General features: G+C 44.9%; 1 protein-coding gene and 1 non-coding gene across 2 annotated transcripts in view; both read left to right on the forward strand.

Annotated features, from left to right (window-relative positions):
• Nucleotides 1-1,511: 1,511 nt before the first annotated feature.
• LOC138514047 (small ribosomal subunit protein uS9) overlaps nt 1,512-16,347 on the forward strand; it is a 37,048-nt gene continuing 22,212 nt past the window's right edge. The window contains exons 1-3 of the mRNA XM_069629291.1: nt 1,512-1,705; nt 1,842-2,055; nt 2,158-2,210. Coding sequence (XP_069485392.1) covers nt 2,163-2,210 — 48 coding nt within the window. The 5' untranslated portion in view covers nt 1,512-1,705; nt 1,842-2,055; nt 2,158-2,162. The remainder of the gene's footprint in view (nt 1,706-1,841; nt 2,056-2,157; nt 2,211-16,347) is intronic.
• Nucleotides 7,821-7,949, forward strand: LOC138514826 (small nucleolar RNA SNORA49). Its single transcript, XR_011281972.1, has one exon. It is a non-coding gene; the product is annotated as a small nucleolar RNA SNORA49 (small nucleolar RNA).

Here is a 16,347-nt window from a genome sequence, read left to right on the forward strand (position 1 = left end):
GATACCCCAGCTGATGCAGCGCCGACCTTGTGGGATCAGTGTCACCAACTTTTTGCTAGGTAGCTCGCTTTGACTTTTACCCCAGTGTCGAGTCCCTGGGAAGTGACCACTGGTTTCTCCGGTAGGGTTTTCACACACGATACCCAGGCCTCCCCCACTGCTGCTCCTCTTGGCTTGTTTGTACTATAAAGAGGGTGGGGGGCACTTTCCTGGGTGGTGGCCGGGGGTCGCTGGCTGATAGAGGGGCTGTTGGCCGCCCAGTTTGCGGCCACTCAGGTGACCATCTGGCTTTTTCAGCTGGTACCAGTTACCGGAGGAGCTCCAGCGCCGCTAGTCGGGATGTCCCATCACCTTCCTTGGTCAGTTCTGGATGCTTCCCGGTACTGCAGTTACCGGGGGTTCCAAAAACAGTAAGAGCCTCCCTCAGGATTTGCTGCACACTCCTCGAAAGCAGGACTTCCCCCTTTAGCTAATCTGGGCTGTTATGGTGTGCCTCCATCGCCTGCACCTACCTGCTACACCTCCTCAGCGGGGGCCCCCTGAGTTAAGCCTACCGTACCTTTTGAGCCATGGCTCGGCTCTCTGCATTCAGGTTGCCCACGGTTTGTAGTGGCACTTCACGGGGCTCTCTCTTGGTTGCTCGCTCTTCACATTGTTTTTCCCCTACTTTGCTGTTTATCTGGGAGGCCCGGGGAAGCGGGGCCAGGCGGGAGAACAGGCGCTTCATCTAGGAACGTCTGCCATCTTGGAGAGGCTAGGGTGACCGTGTCGGGACCCGCGCACCTCTCAGCTCATCGCTTGGGTGGTATTTGTCGTTGCTGCTCATCTCAGATCCCCTTCGCCCCCGTCATTCATATCTCCTTGTTTGTAGGCATTATCGGGGTGTGTGAGCAGGCATTATTATTCGGTTAAAGCGGGCTCCACACGAGGCTCTCATGGAAGCGTCCACATTGTCGGCACGCAAGCCATACTACCGAAGCTCTTATTTTAATGACAATGGTTTTGGCTTAACGGTAGCGCTTTCAGCGCCACGTAATAGCCAAAACTAAAAATGGAGTTGAAGGTAGATGAAAGAAGTTAATCTGGGTATTACATATATCACCTTACATAATATGGGTATTACATATATTACCTTACAAATTCTTGTAATCGTGTCTGTCAATGGTCAAAGCTCACTGTTGTGTTCTGACATGCGTTGGAGGCTGCAATCAAGACAATAAAACAAGGCTTATCAAGTATAACAATAATACACGAGAGCCGGGGATCTTCATCCAAACTCCTTTAATCATGAGCGTGAACTGGCGCTTCAACGGTAACCCCGCCCTTCTACTTCCCGTGGGTCGCAGCCCACCCACACACATACATAACAGTAGAAAGGGGACTCGATTCCCAACAGGGTAACTAAAATAAAGAGGGGACACAACACTCACCTAGCTCATTCCCTGTGATGTCATGATTATGCTAATTACTATTTCTGAAGCTTCAAAAATCCTCTCTTTTTGGTGAAAAATATGTGCCAAGTATGGAAGAGTAGGACTACAAGTAGAGTTTGTAAGTAATTTATTCCCTCTTTACCAGAAGGCAAGCGAAAAGGTAAGTATTTTGGAACGGGAGACGTGTAACACCTTAATAGTGTATGGAAAGAATCAAAGGGCAATTATGCCGTTAAACTGGTTCGTGAATTGAATTATCTCAGAACGTAAAGGTACGTAATACTTTCCAACTACTATTCATGAATCTTTAAATTTCAGAAATATCTTTTGAAGCGGATGCTGCTTCTTCTGTATTGGCCAAGTAGTTCGTAGATAACTGTGATATGTTGATTTATAAGTCCATGCTAGTAAAGATTTGGACCCTGGCCGGTTTGAGTAAACAAGTTCAAGATGGTCGCCACAGATATTGGCTTTACACAGAGAAGTCTTGTAGCTGTTGTTTCTAGGTCTACTGCTACGCCCAGACGACATTCGTTGCGCAGCTCACGTCGCCCGTACGTCAGCCCTGTTCAGCTGCGTGGAAACCCCGTTCTCTCTTTTCCTGCTTTAGCCGTACGCTGAGGTGAGCGATTTTCGTGGCTCTGCTTATCCTTACTTTTAATTATTTTGTGCTCACCTATCTCGGCCTCACGGAGTAAATTATTCTGTATTATTCCTCTTGCAGGAACCATGCCGGCCAAGGGACCACTGCAGTCTGTCCAGGTCTTCGGACGAAAGGTTAGTGATGCACGTGGCGCGGGCGGCTTGGAGCACGCACAGTTTCTCCGAGTTTCCTCGGGCGCAGTCTGGTAATTTGAAATACATCTTTGAGTAACTTTCAGTTGTCTTCAACCCCCCCCCCCCCTTTGTCCCCACCCGCTGTGCTAAATTGTCTCCACTGTGCTTAGTGACTTGATCCCACCAGCACTCTCAAACTTCCTAAACGGTTAATACGCGTCTGTGTTTTTGTGCTTGCTTGACATCACAGGAAGGTATTCCATTTGACGCACACTGGCGCAGGAAGCGTCCTAGTGGTGACATCACCAGGTTAGTGTCAGTTTCTAATAGTTTATAAAAAATAAAAGCTACTCTTTAGCTGAAATTATTTGGGGTGGAGTTTTCACTATTTTACTGTTCACTATTCTGTGAACCATTCCGCTCCCCTCTCACTCTATACTGTTTGGGAAGGGTCGCTTACCACTCCTCCCTCCCGTTGCAATGGGGAAAACCCACTGTTTTTTTGTATTCCATGTGGAATCCGAAACAATACGGTGCTGAACTCAAGCTCTCTGCAGTAGCCCATGGTAAACGTCTAATTTCGTATTAAATGTATTACACTATATAAAGGGCACGGGGTGTTTATCGTCTTGAGGGTGTAGGTTAGGTTATTTCACTTTACCTGTAAATGTTATCAATGGTGCCAGCTTCTGCTGTGTCCAGTTAGGGCAATATGCACATTATCCAATATGTCTACTGTGCCCATCACTATGATACAGTTGAGGTGGATACGTCCACTAGGTGTGTACTGTAGGGTATTTTGTGGAGATTTGGGGCCTGACGGTATTTTATTACCGCCGAAAAATAACTTAGCAATAATCACTCTTTGTATTCAGATTTGGCCATGTGCAACAATAATACAATGGACATGCATTATTTCAGCACCCAGACCTGCATATTTGGTATACGTGGTGGGTGGTATTTTGGTGAGCATAATTCCCTTGTTTTATTTGTGGCCCCAATGTCCAGAATCCCTTATCTTTGCTTAGATTTTTCGTGTGATCACTAGAGAGACCTCAGACCTGCATTCTAGGAATACCACATTTCCAGTGATAGTGTTGGTGTGCCACCATGGGCGAACTCACTGACTTATTTACGACAGAGAGCTATATGTGGTAGTCTTGTGGTAATTTCCACTACCTTATATACGGTAGGGAGCTATGTTCAGAGAGTCTCTCTTCCCGTTGGCTCATGTACCTCCAACAAGTTATGCTACAGTCACTCACAATTATTCATACTGATTCTGACATGCACACATCTGTCTTAAAATGACCATTGCACTGTTTAAAAATCTCCCCACATCATCGGCATTGTAATGGTAAATAGAAAATAAAACACCCGTCTGTTTTCAAATATTTTCTGTATTATAAAAGCTGCATTTAGACACGATCTCATTCTTTACAGAAATAAATAAAATGGTACAGTCAAAGCATTGTCTATGACACACTGCAAAGAGCGTGGCGGAGAACAGAATTCAAATTGCAACATTGGTATTTGATTAAGACACGCACAGGAATCCTACACTGACTGCATATTACCGTACACACTCAGCTCCCACACTTCTCATTACCTTATCTTTTTAGTTGTTCTCTTTGTGAATGTGGCTCTCTTGGATTAACTCCAGCAAAAAGGAACGCTTGCCTTCTCAAGCCGGGGTCATTGCCTGGAATTCTCAGCTTTTTCAGATAGGAATGCCTCAGCCAGTGGAAAGGTTTTTCTTTCAGCTCTCCCCAATCTCGACTGCAGCAGGACACAGGAATCTGCATTCAGTCAGGACCCCACAGCCAGGTCTTCTCCCCAGTAGTGCAGAAAGATGTCTGCCTGTCTTTTTCCCTGATACTGCCCACTAAAACTTTCCTCTCAGCCCTCTGTATGACGTGTCCCAATGAAATCCATCATCTCTCATCCTCCTACTCTTCAACAATAGCTTCGCTTATACATTTGCAATTGTTGCAAATCTGACTTCCTCCTTCCTGCAGTTACTGTGCACAAAAACACGGAGAATCAGGCAGAGAAGAGAAGAGAAAAAATCTGCACACACATTTAAATGGTTTTCAGAGTATGCCTAATTCTGCAGTGGAGAACACATTTTATTAGTGGGTTATATTAAAATAAGGTTTTATTAGTCAGGTTAATGGTTAATAGGTTAGCTGTTAATTTTCAAATGTGTCTCTAGCAATATAGGCATTTCAGGTGAAAAATAGTGTGCATTTTTAAATGAACACGTGTGCTTTTAACTGTAAAAATAGATTTGCATCTTATATGTTAAAATCGTTTTTGACTGAATAGTCTGTCTTTCCTTGTTAATCTGCTAACCCATATAGCAATGCACCGCACCCTTGTGGTGGTGGTGCTGCAAAAAATTTTTTGCTACTTGTGCAGTAGCGCTGTACTCTGTGCTGTTTGCTAAATATCCTTACAGTACTCCATATACTTGTCCTTGGTTCAGTACTCTGGTTAGGACAGCATCACTCAAGACAGGATGCCGGACACCGGGCTCCCCACACCCCTTGAAGCCACCTCCAATGTTCAACTGCCAACGGTCACACCACGCACTAGCATTTTACTAGAACCAATGGTGACCTCACGGAGCCACGCGCCATTATGACATCTCCTCCCTTATACAAAACGAATGGAATGTTGGCCTGCAATGCTCCACTCGCAACACTCCAGCCCTCGCAACACTCCAGCCCTATCACTAATTGGCCAACTAGGCAATAGACCTGAAACACAAAGGGAAGAAAACGACAATCTCCACTGAACCAACACCGGACCATAATACTGCCGGCATGCGCACCACACAACTGCCGTGCTGTTTCCAACAACCGACTAGAAACCACCATGTTGTTTCACCCCTAATAAGCTAACCGCACTCTACCAAACCATCATCTAATGAACTGTTTTTATGAAATGTGTTTTATATTTAGATTGCTTTTTGCTTCTCTCTTTGTATTACGTTTGTGGAAAACTCGATTGATTGTTATATATCCCCAAATGCAAGGTTCGAAATTAAGCCTCAATGAGTAGCAGCTAAAGCCAGCTCCTGGGTGTTGGGCGTCACCCAGTAGGAGGAGCTACCTCTGGGGAAACAGGAGGGGGTGGGCACACTGCAAATCTCACTTCCACATGAGATGCACACACTATTAACTTTTTTTATCCATTTTGTTTGATTCATTATGTTGAAATAAGCACTAGATGTGCCCCAAATCATCTTTATAGGCAATCTCAAATACTCAGTTGCTATTAGTAAGGCACCAGCTGGCCCAGGGAGCCAAAAGTAGCCACTGGTTTTAAGCTGACAGCCTCTTCTAAGCTCGAAGGAAGCTCCCAGGTCCCCTCCATTTCGAACCCTACAAATGAAAAAAAATAACTAACAAAGTATTACATTTCTACGTGTGAGTGGCTTAACTGATATACAAAGTGTGTGTGAGTTTGTGTACCTCTTGAATAGAAGTAGATTTAGAATGCTCTCTTTAGTTTTCATGTATGTTCTCTTGTAGAAAGAAGCGTTGCCATTAGTATAGTCCAGCGACATGGTTCCCAATATGAACAATAAAGTAGCTTTATACCCAGTATCCTACACTTCTATTCACTTCTAAAATGTTAAAAAATGACCTCCTATAATCAATGGTGTGGCCGTAAAGGCATAGTGAAGTTTTAAAATCATACTCGCGCTTCTGCAATGAATTGGCAAACAAATGGGTTTGTCACAATGGGTCAATTAAAACCTTTTCTAGAATGGTTATTTTATCCAGTCTGAGATGGCTTGAGGGTATGCTTCTAGTAATTGCACAACACAAAATCTATTTAATCACGGAGCATCTGTATCTATCGATAAAAACACTACATAAAACGTGTAGAGAACCACATAAATGCCACACCAATCAACCACATGTACAAAATATATTCTGGGTGCAAGATGTACAATCCATTGGCTAGTGATATTTATTTCTTGGCCAGCAAGAAATGGCCAGTGACTTTGCAACATGAAAGCGCCCCCCCCCGCGTCATTAAATATGCTGAGTTGGCTGCTATTGGCAATTAACTTCCTATTTTTTCTCAATGTGGAGTCACATGTGCATATAATCTAATCCTGCTTTGCTTGATTATGACGAATGCAAATCTTTCTAATGTTGCCACTTCCTAGTGCCCACTAGTAGGACTACGGCGCATGATTCATTGGCTCTGCATTTTAGTTCCAGTTGTCCTCTTGATATACTTGGATATGTAGTCTTCCGGGCATATCAACTATGGGAACGAAACATGATAATCTCTACTACTGAGCTTGAATGAATGACACTATACATGGCAAAGTGTTATTAAATCCTCACTTAATGCTAACCGATTTTCCCAAACTTGGCCACCAGTGACTCGACATCTTTAACCCTGTGCAGCGTATGGCCTTGGATTCAATACACCATTTCTAAGTTTACTTAAATGGTCCCTTCAGCTCAAACTGTGTTCAGGGACATGTGCCATTCATCGGGTGTGACTACCAAACGTCGATCATCTACTTGTGTTCACATTAAATACCTGGCGCCTTTTACCATGAGCTAAATTGTCAGCAGGAAAAATCTATTAGAGGTAATTGTCCATATAGTACATTTTATTTCATTGGTGTATGGTTAGAGTAGTGCAATATGGTATTCCAGTCGGAAGTTTTCCCTCCTCAGTCTGTGGATTGACAAGCCTGGGGAAAAAGTGAGGTTATACAGACCCACCTCTGAAAAACCTGTTGGGTGGAATGCTTCTGTGGGCATTTTACTTAAGCACTCAAAAGCGTGGTCTACAGCAATCAAAAATCACAGGTAAAACATTCTTAATCTCACTACCAGGATTCCTCTCCCTTCCTCTTTGCTTTGAAGATTCCAGTTGTCCTGGCTGAAGTAAAAAGGGCAGCACAGACCTGCCTTAAGGTGATGTGCCAAAACCCAGCACTGCATTGTTTCACACGCACAGGGAAAGTTGAAAGGCTTTCCTGTAATATCTTTTAATGGTGTTACCACGAGAGAAAAATAAGATGGAAAATTGCCTATTTCAGGCCCATGCATATTGAAACCGTCAAAGTAGAATTTGAACTTGACAAACCTGGGCAATTTAAATGACACACACCTGAAATAAGTTTGCGGCTTCTAAATAAAGCAGTTCAATCTCTGCAATATAGGTTTGTCTCAAAATTATTAAAGCCCGCTTTAGAAAATGGAATTTGGAAACAATTGCCAGCGATCCATAGACTAGAATTAGTCTTGGCCTACCAATTATGATTGCTTGCTTTTAACAAGAGTAATGTAGCATCTGGCATCTTTTGGGGAGTTAGTATTTGCTGTCTGAAATGGCTGATATATAAATAAGGTTGGATCTCAAAGTATGCAAATCGGAGATATTGAAAGATCTGTGTGATTTAACCACTTTTTGTGAGGGTGTTAAAATTACATGCGGGTCCTGACAATTGTTGGTTGTGGCCCTTCTGAGTATTCTATTATAAATAAGGCTCCCAGTTCTATGTTTTTTTTTCTTTGCAGATTCATTTTTAAAGATGTATTCATGTATTTTTTACATTTTAAGATTTGTCTTCCTCAGCCTTACTCCAGGGGCTTTATCACCCATATAATTCCCTGGCATTGAATGAGGATATATCAAAGTGCCTGCATCACTCCTTAGGAATCTGGTTTCCTATAGGGCCAAATGTCGGCATACATCTTTCACTAATGCACTTTCTTTCATGCGTTCTCACTCTAGGGTCTAATCTCGGTGCTTACTGCTTCATTGTCTACTTTATTTCTGTCTCCTCATTTACCTTACAATGCCCTCTTCCTGTATTTTGTCCTTTCCATGTCCTACCCGTTGCTCCTTTCCTTGCCCAATTTTCTTACCTGTAAAAGCTTACTTCGTGCGCAGGATTTCAAATGGATCCATGACATGCATTTTTATGCTTTTAGGTATAATTTAAAATGCTTTATCCTCGTGTTTTGCGTGTGCTTTTAACAGCTGATACTATGCAGTGATATCTGGTTTGAAGTAAGTCTCTGAACGTGTTTTTTTTAAAAAATGTCATTGGGCTTGTATCCTAATCGTCCTACTGTATGCCAGGATTTTGAGTTGTAATTTAAAAAATGCTTTTCATAGGGATCAACCGTGTAGTCTATGGTAGGGGTCCACCTCCATGGGTCCAATAGAAACCAAATATGTTTGGATGCAGATGTTGTGCCTACTCTATTCCATATTTGTGCTTTTTTTTTTTTTTTTTTTTTTTTTTGCTTCTCGAGGCCCCCCTCTCCTGTGCAAACTTTTCTAAACTGCCACTGCATGTGTGCTTCGACACCTACTAGTACTAGCTATAGGAGTACTGATAAACTGCAACTCGTATACATAAGTGCAAAATGGGGGGGGGGGTGTTTCTGGGAGTCTACAAGCGTCGGCCGCGGCTATCCCTTTCACAGAAGAGAATTATACACAACATATCAGACTTTGTCCTGCCCAATGGCAGTCCAGGATTTTCAGTCAACATTTTCATAGTTGGCTGAAAATGCAGTGGTGCCATTGGTTGGTACTCTGGTGCAATTGATTAAAAAAAAAAAAAGCTCTGCCTTGATAGGACTGACACCTGAGGCAGCTCTGGCTGTAGCAACCCACCAAGACAGGCCAATCCTATAGTGAGTGGAAATCAGTGAGGTAAAAACAGTTGCGTCTCATGGAACACCACAATCTCTTCCCAATAACTGACCCTCTGGCCTTCCGCCCCTGCAACTCCCATTTCGATGCATGTTGCCAATTCTGGGTCTGACCTTCCAGTTATTTATGAATGGCTGTATGAAAAAAACGTGTGCAGCCCCTGCTACTAGAAATTAATTCCTTCCTACGTAACCTTATCCAATACTATATCGGTTACATGCCTTGGCAAGAAATCCCGCTCCTACCTCCTATATGTTTGAAGTCTGAGATTGTGCCAAATTTGACACAGCAGTTGTGCCAGTGCAGCAGCGAATATTTGATAGAAAGTATCCACATCGATGTATCCCTGAAGAGACTATAATCTGAGGGAGGAACTACCTGAAGGAATAGAGAGCACACAAAGAGGAGCTGCTGACATTCGAAAGACGAGCGTGACGCCCTGAAGATATTGGCTGTAGAGAATGCATGGATCTTACAGAAACCGTTGACTATTTTAAGAATAGAGTAAACTTTCATATGCAAAAAGATTGCATATGCAAAGCACTGCAGAAAATGCAAGCTGTTAAATGTACAGATGCTGAAACACAAGTAGATATTTTCTTAGAAGCTGGCTATATGTGGTGAATAGACTGCAGGTGATGCTGCCATTGTATAGAAACTGGACATCTGTCGTGAATTTAGTAAGCCAGGACCCATGGGGAGGAAAGGCAGAGAACTGTCGCAGCACGAATAAGCGGAGCGGGGATCGTGGAAACGAATGGGAAGCTGTCTGGCCTGGTATCAAAACTGAAGCAGCCAATGTCTCTTCGTTAAGGCAGTGAACGCGCTGAGCTGACTAATCCCTTGTTAAAGTGCAATGCCAAGCGTGCCATGTTTTTATTCATTGTAGACATTTAAATGCTGCAAAAGGGCCAAATTGTGGTCTCCTGTCAAGTGAGCCAAGGATGGAAATTGAGTTGGGTGCTAATTGGGTGCGGGGGTGTGGGGGGGGATCCAGGCCACTGCCTGGCACCTGGGTCTGAGTTTACATGCTTCTAAGTGAAGCGAATATTCAGACAGAAGCCTGTGATGTGAGATTTGAGACTGCACTGATCCTGCCAATCAATATAGTAAGGTAGATGACGTCAGTTCCTGGGAACTTCAGATCTCTGGAAGCTTTCGCTGAACCAAATGCTGACATAACATTTGGGACCATGCTTAGAAGTGTTGTTTTTAGACTGGCCCCTCCCCTAATATGCACATTTTCAAATCCTTGCTGCTCAGTGTATTGCAGAGTGGCAAAGTGGGACGGCAGCTGCGTTCCTAGCCCCCACTGCTTTTCAATTCCCTGATCCACGTTGCAGAGTTTAGTGGTGGGAGTGTGGGTAGGAGACAGGATTATTTTTCCTTGTTAGCACTTTCTCAGGCTTTGCCATGACCAATGCTCTGGTTTTCCAGTCGTGCTGTTATTCCTTACTCGTGGCTTTTATTTCATTTGTTCCTGTGTAACCTGTTGACTGTTCTACTTACCTTCTGTACTGCTCTTCTGGTGTTCACTGTGATTCTGCGGATTTAGTTGTCTTTTATGTAAAATTGGCACCAGAGAACTGGGCTGCCTGAGAGTGCTCTGGCAAACATTACAATTACATGAACTTATGAAGGCAAAAATCGTCATCACTGACAATCGCATAAGGGACTACATGGACACAGGATTGGGTAAAAATGTAATAACATATGTATCTGTAGGTGCTGCTCCCTCCGGATTGGCTGTTCGGTTGGCGGGATGGTGAGCGTCACAAGGTCCATTTCTGGGTCCAGGCGGGGTGAGGGTCAGGTCGCTGTGAAGCATGGGGGCCACTAACTAAGCTAACACGAGATACTACCATTAGACATGCACTAAATAAGTCGCTACAGCTCCTTTGAGCAAATCATCAGAAACCTATAAATTGTATACATATAATCGCAGTATTACTCATTGGGACTTATAATGGAGTACCGGGCTTGGGGATCTTGACATGTGTGATAACATCGATCGTGGGGTGGGCGTATCACAAACTAGGGGGCATGCTGACATTTGTTAGCTCTAGGGTACAATATACTGTGACAGAGGTCTGATTTTTAGTTGAGGGTACACTGGGGTGGGCTTCATGGCAGGGTTCCGTGTCTGGTACATCAAGAGAATACCTTGCAAGGACACAGGGTTACACTGGCAATAATTTTCCAACACCGGGGGTAAGAGGCCACAGGCAGGTTTGTGGAGATGGATGAGCTACAAGGCATGGTTTAGGCCGGTTCACACATGGGACAGTGATCTCGGAGGAAGGGCGAGATGTTAGATTTGTTTTGTTGCAACTAGCTCCGGCTCAAGCGTGAGAATGAATCGAGGTGAAAAACTTCAGGCACACTGAGAAAAGGTGGGGGCCATGATGGCGGTGTGCGCGGTGCTGCAGAGGGGAGAGGAGCCTTTTCTTATCGCAGTGAGGCCTAGTCTAAAAAGGAGTCAAGGGTGCACAAAATGGATGCCAAGTGTCTCTGCAACATTCCCACCTTTGTCAGCGAAAGGGCAATGGAGGCGTCCCCTGGGGTTGGTTGAGCAAATGATGCACATCGTACTAATTGCATGGAGGGGGAGGGCACGACACCTCACTCCCTCACACCATTTCTTGCACACTGTCCACTGATAGAAGTACCTGCCCAGACCAGGGTACCTCTGGTACATGGCTACGGACACACCACTGTGACTTCACTGGAAAGACACTATTTAGCCCACCAGCTGAGCTGGTTCAGCCCTGCACTAAAATACTCAACCTCCCTCATCAAACACCTATATACTCCTACCAAACCCCCAAGCCAAATGCTGCACCCTTACAATCCAGTTCCATATCTGCCTTGACCAATGAACATTGGCACCAGGGGCAGACAAGGATCTCTTCTGAAAACAATTCTCTGCTCTCTACACAGTACACCTACCACAAAGCTCGGTGTTTCTGGTGCCCACAACCATGGCCTAGCCATATCTGTAAGATCCCATTGTGTGCATAGAGACATACAAACAACAGTAGTGCTCTGTATAAATTCAATTTTGTGGAAGGGGCGCAAAAGCACCTGCTCATCCTCCTAACTGTCCGTCTTTGTATCTACCTTTTGTAGTGAAGAACTGGCGATTTTATTGATTGAGGTGCTTGGGCTTTCTCAGTTTCCTTCGTCAGTTGACTTTCTGGTTTTACTTGGGTTCTGCGTTGGGGACGCATTTCTTAAAGTACGTTAGTTTGCCTCTGCACCTCCAATTTGAGTCCTAGGTGTCCAGACTCTTGCTTTGCCTCAGTGAACTGCCAGTTTGGGTCCTAGCTGTCCAAATGCTTGTTGGAAGTCTGCAAAACTTGGATGTTTGCTTGTGGTTTTTATGTGCGCCTGCCTGTCATTACTAGTCTGGTGTCAGTAAGGAATGTTACCTCGTCTTTAAGATGATGCCTCCTTTTTGCTCCTATGTAAGGTAATCTCCAAGGATTTTTTTAATTTTTTATTCTCGTTTAGGATGCCACCGAAAAGCATCTGGTTTGGAATGACCAACATTGTAAAATCTGACAGAATGAAGTTGTCCAATGTTGATTTTACCTTTTGGCTTTGCTATCTGTTCACAAAGCGTTATTAGTGTATGGTGGTGCTGCTTTTTAATCTTTAGGTCTGCTTGTTCTTTTCTGGCTTCTTCTAATCTTTGCATCTGCTGGCATCAGGACTTATAGCTAAAAGCTTCCCGGGGAGAACTCCTGGTTCCTTTTTGAATTTTGCTCTACTGGTTATTCCAACGATACTTTAATATTTAACTTGAATATTTTCTGAGATCTTGTTTCAGATTTTGTTTGTGAACCTGCATTGTTCCTTGTACATGTCTAACTAGACTTTGGGAAAAGCCATTCCTTGTAGTGTCTTGAGCTCCAGCTTGAAATGTAAAATCGAGGGGAGGTTAATCTGGGGTTGGGGAGCTGTGGGGGGGGGAGGTTAGGCTGGGTGCGTAGACCAAGAAAGCCTGTCTTCTGGTACTTTCCTTCACTGGCAGAGCTCAAGTCTTCACCTGTCCTTGCTTCTGATTTATTGTATGGGGCTGTGTGCGCACTGCGCCGATGTGTTTGGTGGCAGGGGTCTGCATCATGGTAGTTATTGATCGCGACCATGCTGGCTTAGTTTTTGTGCAACATTATCCATTTTACAATATTGAGACTTGGAATGAATTGTCTGCAACTTTTTCAGTGTAATTTAGTGACCATACAAGCCCAGTTTGTTCGCAGCTTCATAGAACACCTTAGTGCGAAGGGGTTTGTGTGAGGTGTCTTTTAGTCAGTGCTTCCTCGTCATGCTTTCCCGACCTTAAGAGGGATTATGCTTGCTAGAGTGACCATAATGGCATAGATTGCAGTCACAAAATAAGTGCTTTAGGCTAGGAATGCCAGCATTTATTATGGACTCTGCTTTAGGGAATTACTCTAGCAATGCTGGGCTACCGTGCGCGGAAAATGGGCGTTTGTTCACCCCAACCTGTGATCCATCTGAAGATGCAATGTAACAAAAATGCCGTTCTGCTAATGCTGAAAGAGCCCTTCATATACATTTCCCAAATGAAGCGTATCAATAAAATCATGGTAGATTTACAATAATTAAACTTATCAACTTTTATAAGTTCAAAGTAATTTTTTTAATGTATTGACGAGAAATAACCTACTTGGCCAGTGACTGAAGTCTTGCAAAAATAGGCCTCATTTAGAAACTGACCGTATCCTTGCTTAGTTGTGTCCCTATTGCCATCATTGAACTTGGTATAATTTCTTAGGAAGGTTTGTTAAAGTGGAAAGCTTTGTTTTATAAATCCATCAGCCCTCCCCAGAAAATGTGTTGGGGGCGGGGGGAAAGCAATAGTCCAAGGACAATGCTTATGTGCATAAACTGCACCATGGGAGAAATATTTGGGTTGCCCTCACATGATATCTATGTACATTTCCCACTAAAACAATCTAATTAGACTCCATTTGGGGGTGCTTGGGAGCCCAAGCAAGGTGGCTGCGAGCTGAGAACTTTTTGCACGCAATTCTATCCTGCTCAACCCACTGGAGACAGAAAACTGTGGTGGAAGACTGGGAGATGTTATCGCCTGCAACCTGAGTCGTTGGGCGATTTCCCCCCCCCCCCCCCCCCCCTGTTGCCATACTATACAGCAAGCAGCGAGATCCAACCAGCCCATGGGTGCAGCGGCTGGCCCAGCCTCGTGATCACCACCACTTGCGGTATGTGTCCTCTACCACTAACCCTGCAGCGAGCTTCAGCCATACATCGGGCTGGTGGCCACAGACCCGCACACATGATTGGAGTGCCGCAGCCCGCCCACTCAAACTTTTGCTGCAGTGGCTCTGAACCACGAGCCATATCTAGATCCAGAAGCCAGGGTCTGATGCGTTCGGGGAGGCACCCGGAGGAGCAATGGACAATGCATTAGCATGAATGAATATCCAGGAGATCCACAGCAGAACTGCACCAACCCTTCGAGCTGCGGCACAGGGAATATACGAATGAATTCACACACCTGTATGTATGCAAAGAAATGCTGACTCGCAAACAGTCGAGGGAGTGTTGCCCACCCTCTTATTCCCGGGGTTGCTAGCCAGACCTGACCTTAGCCGACTAATTCCCTGCTTCAAAGGCCAACTCAGACATTGTCAACGGAGCCACCTCCACCGCTAACACCACCCCTCCAGTCTACTACCACATGACACTTTGTGAGCGTGGCAGTATACTCCTTGTGCTCCCACAGAGCCCAATGCCAGCAGATGAGGTGTGGTCAGAAGACCGAGGGTACTACCCATATGATGCCCACAAGAGACGCTAATGACTCAAATGGCCCAGCCACACTTATAACCCATTGATCTCAAACTGAACAGGTGGAATATTGACCAGACTGCACAGCCTGATTGCATAACCCCATACCATCCCTCATCTGAGGCGCATGCTCTGACTGCATTGTATCCTGACCTTCAAACTACCATTACCAACAGTAGGGCACTCATCCCTATGGCGGTCAAGCTGAAAACCGCCCACAGTGGAACCCCAGATCCAGAGTTGGCAACACTATCCTCCAGGAAATGGAAGACCATAGGGCAGAGGACACAGACAAAAGGCTCCAAGACCTCAAACTGGACCTTCAAGACGTGCAAACCAGACTCCATGCACAGGCAGTTTGGACAACAGATGAGCATCATATTGCTCTCTGGAAGACGCCAACACCGCTACTGATGTTGATGGCCTGATCAGGGAGGTACAGCACCTAGTAGCAAAAATCGAGGACCAGGCAAACTGCTCCCGGCACAACAATCTGTCTTTGGTAGGCCTACCGAAACACATAGGGGGATCAGATCTGGAGGCCTACTTATATGGCCTCTGTGACAAACTGCAGATCAAGACAATAAAAGCCACATAATTGAACAGGTGCACAGAGCACTGATTTCCCCAGGCCTGCCATCAGCGAACACTCACGCATTATTACCATGCGCCTCCTGAAATTCTAACTCAAATTTACTATACTCTGGGCATACTAGGCAGCGGGCACTGTACGCATAGACTGAGCAGAGGTCAAGATATTCATTGATTTCACCATCTTAGTCTCAAGACGTAGAAAGGGGTTTAATCCATCGCCCTGAAGGATTCAGACCACTGGCACTATCTGAAATTTTCAGTGATCTGGTGTATCCAACTATAAGGACAGTGTCACTCATTTTGATGGCAAGAAATGGTCACTGAGGAGTTCTCATCCTCCTAGGGTAGGAGCCTCACCGTTGGTTACTCATCAACCCCTAGACTGAAGTACCGGAACAGGCCACAGACTATGGACATTGGCGGGGCAATGACCTGAAGGCCCTAAACGCAACACTGAAGCCCCAGGATAGACAACACAGCCTGCCGTTAGGAACCTTGTCTTTTGTTCTTCCACGATAGAACTTTATGACCATACCCGCCCTCGTTTGGGCAGCAGTGAAGCTTCCCTAGCAAAAAAGGCCTGGGCACGGACGACTTCCACGCTTCCATCCCACTATTGGCTACGTATGATCGGGCTGGTGGCCCCGATTCACCCCCCCCCCCACCACAGAGCACTATGACCCATGGGTGGAATGTAAAGCACCACCAGCCACATGACCCGGATGTGATTTGCTAGCACAAGTTTTGTTTTGTTCATAACATAGCCTAGGTCCTCCAGGAGATGGTGTTGGTATGCATGAACAGTGCAGGTCTGCCAATCAGCCCCGGTCCCCCTCATGCATGGCCTTTACTTGTTGTACTGGGCTCCTTTTTCTACATGCCCAATGTTTTACTATTAATTATTGGTTTGCAGGCTTACTGTTACAGGGCACAATCCTTCACAAGCTGATGGAATATTACCATGGATTACTGTGGCAATGTGAATGTT

This window comes from Ambystoma mexicanum, chromosome 12 (assembly GCF_040938575.1).
Source record: "Ambystoma mexicanum isolate Mex_15411 chromosome 12, UKY_AmexF1_1, whole genome shotgun sequence".
Classification (NCBI taxonomy): domain Eukaryota; kingdom Metazoa; phylum Chordata; class Amphibia; order Caudata; family Ambystomatidae; genus Ambystoma; species Ambystoma mexicanum.